General features: G+C 44.8%; 1 protein-coding gene across 4 annotated transcripts in view; it reads left to right on the top strand.

The window, feature by feature from the left end:
* The window catches only part of NCOA6 (nuclear receptor coactivator 6), a 98997-nt gene that overhangs the window by 25849 nt on the left and 57837 nt on the right, over positions 1 to 15311 (top strand). For 3 of the 4 annotated variants that reach the window (XR_011025413.1, XR_011025414.1, XM_068264211.1), the window contains exons 12-14: positions 772 to 840; positions 957 to 984; positions 2658 to 2794. Coding sequence is in view for 2 of the 4 variants with exons in the window: in XM_068264211.1 (XP_068120312.1) it covers positions 772 to 840; positions 957 to 984; positions 2658 to 2794 (234 nt within the window). In the remaining 2 variants the exon portion in view is untranslated. Of the gene's footprint in view, positions 1 to 771; positions 841 to 956; positions 985 to 2657; positions 2795 to 6739; positions 7468 to 15311 lie in introns of those variants that run through there. The other variant, XM_068264212.1, reaches the window with a different exon arrangement.

Here is a 15311-nt window from a genome sequence, read left to right as displayed (position 1 = left end):
GACGGTAACACTTTGTTTGCTGATAACGTTGAAGTAGTTGCACATGCGCATTTGTAAAGAGGGTTAGCGACCTTATAGTGTACTAGAGATCTTAAAACGGGAAAAATTGATACTTATGCGGGGTTTCCTCCAGCCCCATAAACCCGTGCGAGTCCCTTGGCGTCCTCCTGTGGTCTGCCGTTCAGCTGCGATCAGCCCCGGTAACTGGCTCAGCCGCGTCCAGTCTGAGTCTACTGCGCATGCGCGGACCTCCCACGCATGCGCAGTAAAACCAGACATGTCTGAGCCTATTACTGGGGCTGATCGCGGCTGAACGGCAGACCATGGGAAGACACCAAGGGACTCGCACGGGTTTATGGGGCTGGAGGAAACCCCGCGTAAGTATAGAGTTATCCTTTTTTAAGATCTCTGGTTTACTTTAAACTCTATTTAAAAGAAAAAAACAATTTCTCTGTATGCTTAACATTGCATACTAAATGGTTTCTTTCACATTGTGTTATGTGCTTGTTATAACGCAATGCAGATCCACTTTGTGAGACTAGCCTAATGGCATTAGCTAGACAGCAGAATAGACAGTCTGGGGAATACTAAAGCTCGCCATGGTTGGCTTTTAAAGCTCAAGGATGTTCTAAAAAAAATTTTTTGTTATCGGTATTCAGTGCCCACTCGTACAACGCTCCTGAGAGATAAGATGACAGTATGCTGAACATACAGTTTACTCTATGCAAAAGAGTAGATTTAAGTGTTCCTTTGCAATCTTGTCCTATGCAGTTCACTGTCATACTCCTGGGCCGGAGGAAGGGGCTGTCGGAGACAATCAGAGTGTTCCGGAGAAGCAAGGTGAGGTCTGGTGGAGGCAGACAGTTCTGAGGCTTCACGGACTGTTTTCCTGCAGAATGTCTCTCTCCATTTTCTCAAGAAAGCAAAACCCTGAAAGTTTGTTCTTCTCTTTTCAGATGCTGACATACCGGAGAACATGGAGTGGTGAGTATGTGTGCACTGCTCTGTTTGTCTGTTTTGTTATCCGTGTACCTGGCTGTTCTAAGCACAGCTGATCGCCTCCTTAAATCAGCAGAGACAGCCATACTATCCCAGTAAAGAAAAAACATAAGTAGATAACTATTTGTTCTACTTACATAATTAATTGTACAGTCCACATTTTAGTTTTAGTAAATAAAGAAAAAACTGTTCCTGGCATTTTCCATCTTAACCCCCACTTGACTGAAGCCAATCCTGATGTCATTTCCTGCCTTATTTTTTATTTCTCCTACAAACTGCACTGTCATCGCTAGCTTGCTTTGTAAACACGTGTGCACAGCATAGATCATATTTCAGCAGCTCACTAAACTGCCCTCAGCCAATCACTGAGGAGCAGGAATGTGGGAGAGCAGATGACATGCTTCCTTCTTGTTGGCATTGTACAAAATAGAGCCAGGCTGACTGAGATAAGATTTGTTACAGCAGAAACATTTCTGATTAGAGTGGAGTGCTTGCAATGTAGGGTAAGGTTCCAGCCTGCATTATAAACACAGAGCAGTGGGTAAATGGAATTTGATTTTGTGGCTGACAATCCAGCTTTAAAGCAGTCCCAAACTCTTGCACAGCACACAATGAAAAGTATTTATTCCACATATAGTATGCTAAACAAATTCACTGTTCTGATTTCTTTGTTGTTTTAGGCAGATCACATTACTCTAATCGGATCAGTCAGTATGTTTTTTTTAGTTTGCTAGTAGACACGATCAATTGTTTCCGATCGATTATAGCGGTGATCGTAAACAATCGATCATCTGGCGGATTGGATTGTTAGTGGCCACCTTAAAGGAGTTCTGTGGACTGTATCCCAGGGTTTTCTTTTATATTTAAACATTCACAGGGCAGGTTGAATGTTTTACTGTCTCTAATCAGTAGCAGCCTATTTAGTGTCCCCGAGTTAGAAAAAGATCAATAGTTCATCTATTTTATCTCTCTCCCTACCCTCAGAAGTTGTTCTGCCAGGAAAACTTTTATGGCTGTAAATTGTTTATCAGAGATGTTTACTATATTCCCAACAAGGTACCGACATGATAGAATTTGCTGCAGAAATCAGCCAAGCTATATGTCTGGGTAAAGGATATGTGATTTGTGCCTCAGCCACTAGATGGCAGCAGAACACTTTACCAAGCAGTTACTTTTTTTGTTTCAGAAAATAGTTATTTTTTTCTGAGATCCAGATTAGCCATTTTTCAATTGAAGTCTGAGCACAGATAACTATTGGGGTTAAGGCTGGGGCAATTAGTGGCTCCAACAAGATACGGATCATATACAGTTAAAGTCTTTTCAGTTCATAAAGTTAATTTTGTCCAATAAATTAGTGGACAACCAACCATCAGGGTAGTTAGAGCATTGACCTTAGTTAAACCTTCCTGGTTCTTCTCTGACAGTGGACTGATTCTGCATTAAAAAAAAAAAAGGCGACAATTACTATATATATATATACTGCTAGTGCTATGTAATTTGGGCACTGGACTAGGCCGATAGAGTATCTGCAAACATCCTTTAATTGATATGCTGCTCTCTCTGCATTTTGATGGTACTTCCAGGCATAAAGTGACTGAAATACACAATGGTGTGAAAATGTCCTCATTCTGTCAGTAACCGTACCTGCTTTCACCTAGTGAACCAGAAGAGCGGTCAAAGCCACCAAGTCGAAGGAATTCCAGAGTGGAGGAGTTTCCCTTACCCCAGGACATCCTGGAGAGTGGACAGCGAAAACGTGTGGCTCGACCCAATTCTACAGCCAACTCTGCGAAAGGTGAAGGAAACCAGCCAACTGATATGCAGTAGATATACAAGATGTGTTTGAACGGGGTGTGTCAAGGTCACCAAGTATATGATAGTGGATGGCTGTGCACAAACAGCTGGAGATCTACCAGGGACTGTGGGGGATCAGCACGTTAAAGTGGCCCTGTCACAATCTGAAAGAGACAGCCATGTTGTGGCCTGAATGACTGAGAATGACAGTATGGCTTAACCAATGCTACATTTCCATAAGTTTTGAATCACGGGCCTTCATTACAATTTGAGTTACCCTTCAAAGTCCACCGCCTTCCCGCTAATTTGCCAATCAGCCAGTGTCCATCTCTGGCGTAAGCTCACTGGTAACTCGTCTTGTGCCTGATTTTTTTTTAATTTTTTTTTTTTTTATGATCACCATGTTGGGCCAGCTGGGCATCTGCTGACTTCCTTTGATGTCACCATCTATACATCCCTCTGCTGTGCTGCCTGACTGGGGCCCAGCCCCTCTACTGAAGGGTCCAAGTAAATCAGCAGTGATAAGAGGCTTGACACAACTCCCTGAATCATCCATCTGGCCCCAAAAGGCAATTCCCCTTCACTCACCTGTTGATTGCCCTTACGGGACCTTTGTGGGCCAGTGTTCAACTGCACAGACGTGGTGCCACCTCTGCCTCTAGTGTCTGCATGAAGTGTATGTTGATGACTAATCCACTTTAAAGTGAACCTGAGATGGAAAAAAAAAATAATTACACATACCTGGGGCTTCCTCCAGCTCCCTTCAGCCTAATCGGTCGTCCTTCTCTGCAGCCTGGAGCCGCTGTGAGTCAGGGCGTGCTGCACATTCCGACCTGGCCGTGCGCTCCCGCGGCTGGGAGTGTTCTGCGTCTGCGCAGTACTACTACGCAGGCACAGAATGCTCCCAGTCCCAGGAGCTGGACTGCACCTGCAATGAATGGCGGACTTACCGGGCCACCTAGCAGGAGATCCAGGAGGCGGACGGCGAGGGACCGATCAGCCTGAAGGGGGGCTGGAGGAAGCACCAGGTATGTATAATTTTTTTTCACCATCTCAGGTACTTTTATAGGACCACTATCACAAAAAAATTGAAAATAAATATTTAATATACTACATTAAATATTTATTAATACAATATATATAAATGTACTTTTTTTTTTAATGCACCGTATATTACTTTTTTCCTGTGTTATCACTTACAATAGATAGTAAAAATCTGACAGGTTTTGGAGTAGTGCATCTCCTCATGGGAATTCTCAGGACTGACTTTATGTTCAAAAGCCCTTACCAAACTACAGTTGCTCAGTCCAACTGCCAAAATAGCGTGCAAATGAGTAGGGAGCTTGGGCAGCATCTCTGTATACATTCTTTCCATGGAGTGCTTTTCTAAAGAAAAGAGGAGATGCTGTGAATACCCAGATGTGTACTGCCTACTGGAAGTGACAGCAACATAGGAAAAAAGTAATGTACAGTGCATTTTAATCTGTACCTCTTCTAAGTTTGTGTAAACATGTTTCTTAGAGGGAACCAGAGACGTTGGGTCGGAGCTTTTATACATACCTGGGGCTTCCTCCAGCCCCATACGCACGGATCGCTCCCACGCCGCCGTCCTCTGCTGCCTGGATCCGCCGGTACCGGGTCCCGGCATTGCCGCGAGTCGGCCAGCAGACGCGGCCAATTGTCCGCATCACACGGGGCTTCCTCCTTATACGTACGCATGAGGCTGCCTACTGCGCAGCCTCATGGGTATGGAGGGAGCCCCTGTGATGCGGACTATTGGCCGCGTCCGCCGGAAGTGACAGGACCCACTACCGCCGATCCAGGAAGCGGAGGATGGCGGCGTGAGAGCGATCCAGGCTTATGGGGCTGGAAGAAGCCCCAGGTATGTATAAAAGCCTGTTATATTTTTTAACAACATACCTCTCTGGTTCCCTTTGAATTTTACAATTTTTTGCAATTGTGATCCTAAAGGTTGGATGGTAAAAGTCATTGCACTTATATACTATATACTAATGTACTGTGAAGCTGGGGGTCACATCTGACTGGACGAAGGCATAATTGTGTCTGGTTCTATTAGTGGATATTTGTGGGGTTGCGCTTTGCTTAGTCTCTTAGGTTACCTATAGCAACACTCAGACGTTGGCTTACATTGGTCTACAGGAGTATCAGGTAGCAATCCGTGAAATGTGATTATTTTAGTAGGCAGCTGGACTGTCTATGCCCTTAGCCTTGCATTTTCTTACTATTCACGTTATACTCCAGGCAATTGGAGTAGTGCTGAAATCATGGGGGCAGCATATATAGTCAGTAAAGCAGTATCTTTAAAGTGTATTAGAGATGGTACACTGGCATTTAATTATACTTTCCTGGGGCTTCCACCAGCCCCATAAGCACCGCGGCTTCCCTCGCCGTCTTCTTCAGCCCCTCCATTCTGGTACTACTAAACTACGTATTTAAAGATCGTATAAATAGTGAGTAAAAACAACAAGGGTTATACTCACAAACAAGGGTTACCACACAGGTAACCATTAGCAAAGCAGGTGGGGAGAATTAGAACCTGACCCCACTCAGGTTTTAAGAAGTTGCTCTCTGTAGATAGGAAAAGTATGGGGATACACCCCTCCACCAAGGGTGGACTAGACTGGAAGAAAATTTTTGAACAGAGGAGCCAACAGGGATAAAAACGTCTAGAAAAAACATTTAAAAAGGGAGAAGTTTAGGTGGACTTGCCTCCCTTGTAGATTGAAACCAGTTATTTTCAAACAAAATAACATTTATTTAGTGCTCCAAATTGCAACCCATTTTCGCAGGTCACAATCCCGCTTCATCAGGCAAAAAAATGGAGAAAACGAAAGGGGTCTGTGTCATGGCCAAGCACCTCTGGGAGGAAAATTAAAAAAAAAATAGCAATTTTTTATATCAACCCAAAAAAAAATGAATAAATAAAAATTTGCAGCAGCAATCAGATCCCACCAACAGAAAGCGATGTTGGTGGGCAGAAAAGGAGGCAAGATTCATTTGGCTGCTAATGTATGACTGAGCTATAAACCGTTAAAGTTGCGAAGTGCTGAATTGTAAAAAAAAAAAATAGCCTGGTTACTAGGGGGGTGTAAGCTTATGGTCCTCGAGTAGTTAAACCACAGCCAGAACTTCTAACCAACTCTTGCAGTGTTTTCAGTAGCTAAATTGTTGTTTTGGGCAATATTTCAAAACATGTTATCGGCAATGGGGGAAAAAAGTAGAGATTAATTGCAAGAATTGGTGTAACTGAGGGAGATGTTTGGGTTTGTAGAACCTCCTGATGTTTAATAACCCTCAGCCAATCACATGAGGTAATTAATACTCTGGCCAGTGTGCCACTACTGCTTCCAACCCCATTGCACAAAATAGCTGTGCAGAAAATACCCCTATTTGCTAGTCACCCGAAATGATCCTTTGGGGCAGTAAAAATCAGCTGTATATACTTCTGAGTGGCTGCAGTCTCGTTACAGTTCACTTAATGATTACTACTTCATTAGACTGATGTACAGGTCGTCTGATTGGTTGCTTTGGGTTCCAGTTTGCACTATTTGCTCCTTCTTGCTATGCCTTTACATATGTTCTATACATTTTGCTTAAGGTATTTCACTCGGGAATAGCTTCTATTGCAGTGGTGTGTAGTTTTGTTGCTTTGGGGTCTCCAGCCTGTTTTCCTTCTGCTGAGCAATCATTGTGGAGTGAATCCTGCGCTTTTGGTGAGCAGCAATAGGTGGCGCTAGCCTGGGATGTTATTTGCCTTCTACGCTACCGCACTGATCGCTTATTGGCCCCGCCCCCCACAGTGTGATCTTCTCTCTGCAGACTCGCTAAATGATTCACAGCATCAACCCGCTGACTGTCCGAGGGGTGGCCGGTGCAGTGCTGTGTTCCCTGCCGAGGTTAACCAACCACTGTTTTTCCATTGCAGAACCGGGAGCCACCCCCCCTCATCCCAAACGGAGGAAGTCCAAGTAGTTGTGGGTTTTTTTTGTTGTTTTTTTTTATTGATACATCTGCTGACAGATCTGTATATGTTCGTGAGCTGTTATATATCTCTATTTTTTTATCAACCTGAGGTGAATATGTTTGTACAGTTCTTATGGTTTATAATTGTCTTTTTTATTTTCATGTTTCTGTAGCGGGGGAAAGTATATTTTCCTTTCTTTTTTTCATAAATCAGGGTTTCAGACTACCTACCCTCCCCCTCCCAGCACGTTACTCTTCTCCGATCTGCGGAGGATGCAAGGCCGTTTTGTTGTTCGAGAAAATGGATAATTCAACCTTGCCTTCCTTTTTTTTTTTTTTTTAGAATTTTTTATAGTATGGCTATAGAAAAAAAAAACGGACTTTCTGATACTCCTATAGTGATTTGCAGCAGAAGCAATGTGTATTAATGCTACATATTGATATCTGACTGATCCTTATGTCAGCAGGGCTACTGAGGGGGGCTGGGATACAAATTATTCTACAGTTATTCTGCTGGCAGTTATTTGGATGCTGGCATCTAATGGCTATGATAGAGGTTTGGGGTAATTTTAGGAGCGTACAGGGATCAGATTGGGGGGGTTACATTTACCAGCTAGGGTTATAAGGTCATGGTTGAGTATCAGGATGGTTAGGGGTAGGCATTAAGTATAAGGATGGGAGCTAGTCTACTTTACCGTAAATCCCCATAGAGAATTGGAGCTGTGCTGAAAACGGAACAAATTTTCCGCTTTCAGCTCTTTTAAACTCCCACAAGTTATACATGTATGGAAAGCTCAGAATCTGCTCTAACGAATGATGCCACTTTCGGTGAGAAGAAACTGAAAGTCACCGTGAACGAGGCGCCGAAAGGCCGCAATTGCGGCTCCGTCAGCCATCTTACATCTGTGCTGGCTCATATTGTTCTCCCTCCTCATTGGAGGGATTGTTAGCTGGGGGCGTGCCAGAGAAAAAAAAAAACCGTCAGTAGCTAGTTCTGCGTTTGTCTTGTCCGGGGAGAAGGGAGAGCAGTTTCTGACACGCCCCCAGCTAACAATCCCTCCAATGAGAAGGGAGAAAAATGAGCAGCACAGAAGTAAGATGGCCGACAGAGCCGCGATCGCGGCCGTTCCGGCGCTTCCTACATGGTGAGTTGCACCTTTTGCTCACCGAAAGTAGCATCATTCGTTAGAGCAGATTCTAACCTTTCCAAAGATCTATAGCTTGTGGGGATTTAAAAGAGCTGAAAGCAGAAAATTTGTTCCGTTTTCAGCACAGCTCCAATTCTCTATGGGGATTTACGGTGGGTCCCCTAAAGTAGACTAGCTCCTAAGGATGAGGTTTACATGGGGTGAGGTTAGGCATTAGGTATCCGGTTGGAGGGGAGGTCGTAGTTGGGCATTAGGACAGAATTACTTTGGTGGAGGTTTAGGGTTAGGTATCAAAAGGTACTGGAGACTGGGGGAGGATATTTGGGGGGGGGGGGGGGGTAGAGTTGGTCCCCAAGTAGGGGTTTACATTGGGGGAGCGGTTAGAATTAAGCAACAGGTAGGCCTTCTCATTGGGGAGAGGTTAGCGTTAGGTATAAGGAAGCAGTAGGGCATTGGTTAGGGATAGACTGGGTACAAGCACAGAAAATGCACACAAAAAGACCACATCAAAGCCTATAGTATAGCATCAGCAGGTGTGATATACCCTTACTTTGTACTGGGTTCAAATGTTAGCATAGAGCTCCCCTTTTCACTTGGCGTCTCCCGTTTTTGCCATTACGTCTCTGCACAATGTCCCTGTTGGTGTGTAAGTTACGTCAGTTCATTATTGGCTATTAAAAATGTTAATCCCTGTCCCCATCAACAACCTTGCTGACAAATGGGGATCTGTCAGATATTGGAAAAGGTCCCTCTATGAGCATTTTTGATGTAAAGTACATTAAGGATTGAATTCTGTTGCTATAAGATAACAAAAAAATTAAAATGTTTGCCATATTAGTTCATTAAATTAACCACTTCACATATTACAAATAATGACTACATATTACAAATAATGGTCACAGACTTCCTTTTCTAGATGTAGATTGTGACAGAGCTGCTCTAGGCTGCCTCAGCTTTATAGCAACACAACCTTCAGTGTTTAGTCAGGGCCAGCAGACCAATATGTACCTTATGTTACTGTCAATAACATCTGGCTGCTGTTGACTTTACTGATTGGCCATACAGTGTAGAAATGACTAGTGATTGGACATGACTCTATTGATTGGGCATACGATGTGGACATGACTATAGTGATTGGCTATATGGTATGGACATGAATGTAGTGATTGGCTATACGGTGTGGACATGACTATTGAATGGCCATCCTGTGTGGACATGACCGTAGTGATTGGTTATATGGTGTGGATATGACTGTAGTGATTGGATGTATGGTGTGGACATGACCGTAGTGATTAGTTATATGGTGTGACATGACCGTAGTGATTGGTTATATGGTGTGATATGACCGTAGTGATTGGTTATATGGTGTGACATGACCGTAGTGATTGGTTATATGGTGTGACATGACCGTAGTGATTGGTTATATGGTGTGACATGACTGTAATGATTGGTTATATGGTGTGACATGACCGTAGTGATTGGTTATATGGTGTGACATGACCGTAGTGATTGGTTATATGGTGTGACATGACCGTAGTGATTGGTTATATGGTGTGGACATGACTGTAGTGTTTGGTTATAATGGTTGGACATGACCGTAGTGATTGGTTATATGGTGTGGACATGACTGTAGTGTTTGGTTATATGGTGTGGACATGACTGTAGTGTTTGGTTATATGGTGTGGACATGACCGTAGTGATTGGTTATATGGTGTGAACATGACTGTAGTGATTGGCCATACGGTGTGGACATAACTATAGTGATTGGATATACGGTATGGACGACTGTAGTGTTTGAACATATTGTGTCACATTAGTGATTGTCCATACTGTGGACATGACTCTAGTGATTGGCCATATGGTGTGGACATGACTGTGTCAATTGGACATTTGGTTTGCACATGACTCTAGTGATTGGCCATACGTTGTGGACATGACTCTAGTGATTAGCGATATGGTGTGGTCATGACTAGTGATTAGCCATACGGTGTGGAAATAACTGTAGTGATTGGATATTCGGTATGGACATGACTGTAGTGATTGGACATACTGTGTCACATTGATTGTCCATGCTGTGTGGACATGACTAGTGATTGGCCATATGGTGTGAACATGACTAGTGATTGGACATTCGGTGTGGACATGACTAGTGATTGGCCATACGGTGTGGACATGACTAGTGATTGGACATTCGGTGTGGACATGACTCTAGTGATTGGTCATTCGGTGTGGACATGACTCTAGTGGTTGGACATTCGGTGTGGACATGACTCTAGTGATTGGACATTCGGTGTGGACATGACTCTAGTGATTGGACATTCGGTGTGGACATGACTCTAGTGATTGGTCATTCGGTGTGGACATGACTCTAGTGGTTGGACATTCGATGTGGACATGACTCTAGTGATTGGACATTCGGTGTGGACATGACTCTAGTGATTGGTCATTCGGTGTGGACATGACTCTAGTGGTTGGACATTCGGTGTGGACATGACTAGTGATTGGACATTCGGTGTGGACATGACTCTAGTGGTTGGACATTCTGTGTGGAAATGACTCTAGTGCAGGCATGGGCAAACTGGGCCATCCAGCTGTTAAGGAACTACAAATCCCACAATGCATTTGCCTTTATGAGTCATGACTGTGGCTGTCAAACTCCTGCAATGCATTGTGGGACTTGTAGTTCCTCAACAGCTGGAGGGCCTAGTTTGCCCATGCCTGCTCTAGTGATTGGCCATTCAGAGTGGACATGACTCTAGTGATTGGCCATATGGTGTGGACATGACTCTAGTGATTGGACATTTGGGGCTTGATTCACAAAGCGGTGCTAACTGTTAGCACGCCTGTGAAAAGCCCCTTAGCACGCCTAAAAGAGCTTTTCGCGTACGAGACGCATCGCGCGCAAAGTTATGTGCGCAAAACTTTACAGGCGTAAACCTTTATGTGCATAGTAAACCTTTATGCGCGTAAAGTTTTGTGCGCATAACTTTGCACTCGATTTCTTAAAGCTTTGTGCGTGCTAACTACTTAGCACCCTAGTTAGCACGCCCAAAGCCTTTAGGCGTGCTAACTAGGTTAGCACCGCTTTGTGAATCGAGCCCTTGGTGTGGACATGACTCTGGTGATTGGACATTCGGTGTGGACATGACTCTGGTGATTGGACATTCGGTGTGGGCATGACTCTAGTGATTGGCCATATGGTGTGGACATGACTCTAGTGATTGGACATTTGGTGGGGCCCTGACTCTAGTGATTGGCCATATGGTGTGGACATGACTCTAGTGATTGGACATTTGGTGGGGCCCTGACTCTAGTGATTGGACATTTGGTGGGGCCCTGACTCTAGTGATTGGCCATATGGTGTGGACATGACTCTAACGATTGGACATGACTCTAGTGATTGGCCATACTGTGTGGACATGACTTTAGCGATTGGCCATACTGTGTGGACATGACTCTAGCGATTGGCTATACTGTGTGGACATGACTAGCGATTGGCCATACTGTGTGGGCATGACTCTAGTGATTGGCCATACTGTGTGGACATGACTTTAGCGATTGGCCATACTGTGTGGACATGACTCTAGCGATTGGCTATACTGTGTGGACATGACTAGCGATTGGCCATACTGTGTGGGCATGACTCTAGCGATTGGCTATACTGTGTGGACATGACTAGCGATTGGCCATACTGTGTGGGCATGACTCTAGCGATTGGCTATACTGTGTGGACATGACTAGCGATTGGCCATACTGTGTGGGCATGACTCTAGTGATTGGCCATACTGTGTGGACATGACTCTAGTGATTAGCTATATGGTGTGAGCATATCTCTAGTTGTGAAAAAAGGAATAGAAAGGTTTACAGTTTGGACACTTCATACAACAGTCTCTGAGAGTATAGCCTGTGTGCATCCTTCATTTATACCAGATCTCCAGGGAGGTTTCCATTCACTGCTACAATACAAATTAGCTGATCTGCTTGGTAAGAGATTTGTATCTAGCGAACTTACAACAAATCTGTGCTATTGAATTTCTTTTTTGTACCCCCCTGGAGGTAGCTGAGAACCCTCTCCTCATATATGGTCCATGTTTCTACTCGTATGGGTAGCCCTGCTGGTCTGACTGACCCCCGTACCTCTTTATATACCCGTCAGATCCCTTCACTTCTGCCCGAAGCTGTGTGTGATGGCTTTACTTACATATCTGTGATCTGTTGTGTGCCCTTTTAGATCTGTTTAGTAATGTGGACACAAGTAGAAAGAGACTGGATTGCAGGGAGTGGTGATCAACAGACCTAATCTGTAGATCACGAGTTTCGCTGTATCCCTTGGTGTGTGAATAATGCTGTTGCACACATCCCTGGGGGGAGGGGGGGTTATGGTGCAGAGGAGCAGTGTGCTTATTATAGCACAGAGTTTTAGAGCCTGTATAATTTGGCTGAAAAAGTTGTAGAGAAGTTCACTCAAACACAAGACTTTACCCTAACCTTAACCTCACACCACACTAAAGAGCCCTAATAAAGGTTGTGTGTGTGTGTGGGGGGGGGGAGTAGTTGTCAGACCAGCAGGCTTTACCAACAACCCTGGTGTATGTTGTAAAGGGCATTACATTTAACCAATAGACACCCATAGGGTTCCCAGGTGTCTTGAAGTAGACACAACTAGAAATTTATTTTAAATGCACTTCTGAACAAGGAGAGATGGTGACTAAATGGTCATTTTTATTTTCTTATTTAAAGTGTCCCTGTAGGGAATAGTGGCCCTACAACAGGGTACTCACCTCGGGAGGGGGTCAGTCTCTGAATCCTGGAGAGGCTTACCTCGTCGTCCTCCATCGGCCCATTCCAGTGCTGGGATCCCTGAAAGGCTGCATGTTGATGGCTCAACCATGCACACTAGCATGGACCTGCTCGGGATCCTGCAAGTAAAGCTAAGCCCGATCTGGTCCATGGTACTGCGCATGCACAAGCTGGATCCACTCAGGCTCGGCGCTTTCTGGCGGAGCTCTAGCTTAACCTCTCATCACTGGATTGGCCTGGCTAAAGAGGGCGGGGTAAGCCTCTCCAGGTTCCAGAGGCTCAGGCAGGTAAGATTTCAAAATATGCTGAAGCAAACCTTATAGGTTTACTTTGTGCAGAAGTCTGAAGGCCACATATCGGCTATAATAGGACGGAAGTGACTGCCATTTTGTGCTGACACACCAGGTAGAAGGTGAGACAGCCAATCAGGAAAGGCTTTGGCCCCCTAGTACCACAGCTCTGTCACACAGTTCATCATTGCTACATATATCACTAGACCAATAATGTTCAAAAGAATCTGTCTTAAGTAAACACATTCTCCTCGCTTCGAGTGTTACCATTACCTAAACACTTGACGACTCTTGCTTTGGACTAAAACAGTTGTGTTGCCACCTCTTAGCTGAAATTTAATGACTCAGTTGTAAAAATGGCCACCTTCCAGGGGTAATACGTTCACTTTAAGAGAACATGTACATAGTGTAGTATTCACACAGCAGTATGAAGACTCTGTGATTTCCTTATACGAGACCACACAATAGCAGTACAGTAATGCATTTTGTTCCCCAGTACCCCACCCCCTTTTTTTAAATAGAGTAATTGGATTTATTGAATAAGGTAAACTCCTATTTTGTCTCGTCAGAGTACTGTATTTATATAGAGTTTAACGAAGAGTCAGCTTAGGAGACTGAAATGATGTAAATAATTTTAACAGTCATGGTTAATTTGTTGTAGAATTGGACCAGTGGAAACAATGTTTGTAACAGATATGTGGATGTTTTAAAATTAAATGTTTTTTTTCATACTGAAATGACTTTTGTTTTATTTTTATAAAATATTTAAAGGGGGCAAAAAACCTATCTGCAGGCACAGGTCTCAGGCGTTTCATTATTCTACGAAATGAGACTGTTGCTGCTAAAAAAAACTACAGACCTGAGAGGTATATGGAGGCTTCTATATTTATTTCCTTTTAAACAATACCAGTTGCCTGGCAGCCCTGCTGATCTTTCATGCATCAGTATTGTCTTAATCACACACCTAAAACAAGCACTCAGACTTCAGTCAGAAACATCTGATCTGAAACGACTGGACTGCACGCTTGCCGAGGAGTTCAGTCTCCCGTCTGCTGCTCGCCAGTGCAATTCAGGTGCAGCCGAATTGCAGCGGTTGTAACACCATGTGTCAGCGCTGGACACGCGCGGTGCGAACTAAGACATGTCACGTCTGAGCACAGCTGCGGACGTGCTCAAGTGTGACTCCATTGGGGGGGGTCACCTGTCGAGAGCTAACAAGCGCCTGGGTGGTGCAGGAGAGCGGCTGACAGGCAGTGAATTCACCTGTCAGTTGCCCGTCTGAAAGAGGCATAAGGGCCCTTTTCCACCAGCAAGTGCAAATCACCTGTGCTCATGAAAGCAGTTTTTCCACTAGCTGTGATTGTGCGTATAGCTGTCAGAAACGTAGCGCAAGTCACAGTAGTGGAAAATGAGCACCGCGATTTACATGTTATCACGCTGCTCTAGCGATCAGAAAAACGGCTGCGATACGCTTTTTGAAGCGGATCGCAGGCAGCCCTTGGAGAGAGGCTCAGAAAGTCACCCAGGCAAATTGCATTGTTTCAAAGGAGGTAAATGTCAGCCTCCATATCACTCTCCCTTCAGGTTCTCTTTAGATTTTTGTTTTTTTGCCATTGTCGCTGCACATTCCTGATACACTTCAGCTGTTTTTTGTCACACTCACCTTTGTTGACGAACAGAGGAGTCTGAGGCACGTAAATTGCCTTGACCTGCAAGTGTCTCTGTCTGACCTTCAGTCTACCTGTGATGAATATAAAAGGCAGATCTCTCTAGCAGTGGCTATGAATGGAACCTTATCTTCATACAGGCAGCCAAGGCGAAGTATGAATGTAGAATACTGCGGGGCATTGGCAAGACTGGACAGATTAGCTTGCTAAAGAGGAGGTTTGAATATAGGGGTACAATCCAAGTGACCTCAGGGAATTCTGCTGGGAGAATGATGAAAGCATGAATGCTTGACTAATGGCCCATACTCACGGGCTACAAATGTCGCCGCAACACGCGGCGTGCGCGTGTTGCAGCGACAGGTCGCCCGTGAGTATGCGGCGTTGTACGGGCGCGCACCCTGAACTGTCGCTCGTCGCTGATGTCGCCGGGCGATTGAACCGCTCAATCGCCTGGCGACAGTCGCCGCCGCAACTGTCGCTAGTCCGCGTGAGTACGCGGACTAGCGACAGCAACAAGATAAGAAATACATTGGGCTTCCGGCGGGGGGAGGAGCAACAGCGACAGCTTCCGCCGCATCAGTTGCCAGGTCCCTCCGCCGTGTGTATGCGGAGGGACCTGGCGACGAGCT

Source organism: Hyperolius riggenbachi, chromosome 12 (assembly GCF_040937935.1).
Source record: "Hyperolius riggenbachi isolate aHypRig1 chromosome 12, aHypRig1.pri, whole genome shotgun sequence".
NCBI lineage: Eukaryota > Metazoa > Chordata > Amphibia > Anura > Hyperoliidae > Hyperolius > Hyperolius riggenbachi.
Note: the sequence above shows the minus strand (reverse complement) of the source record. Positions and strands in the feature narration are given on the sequence as shown.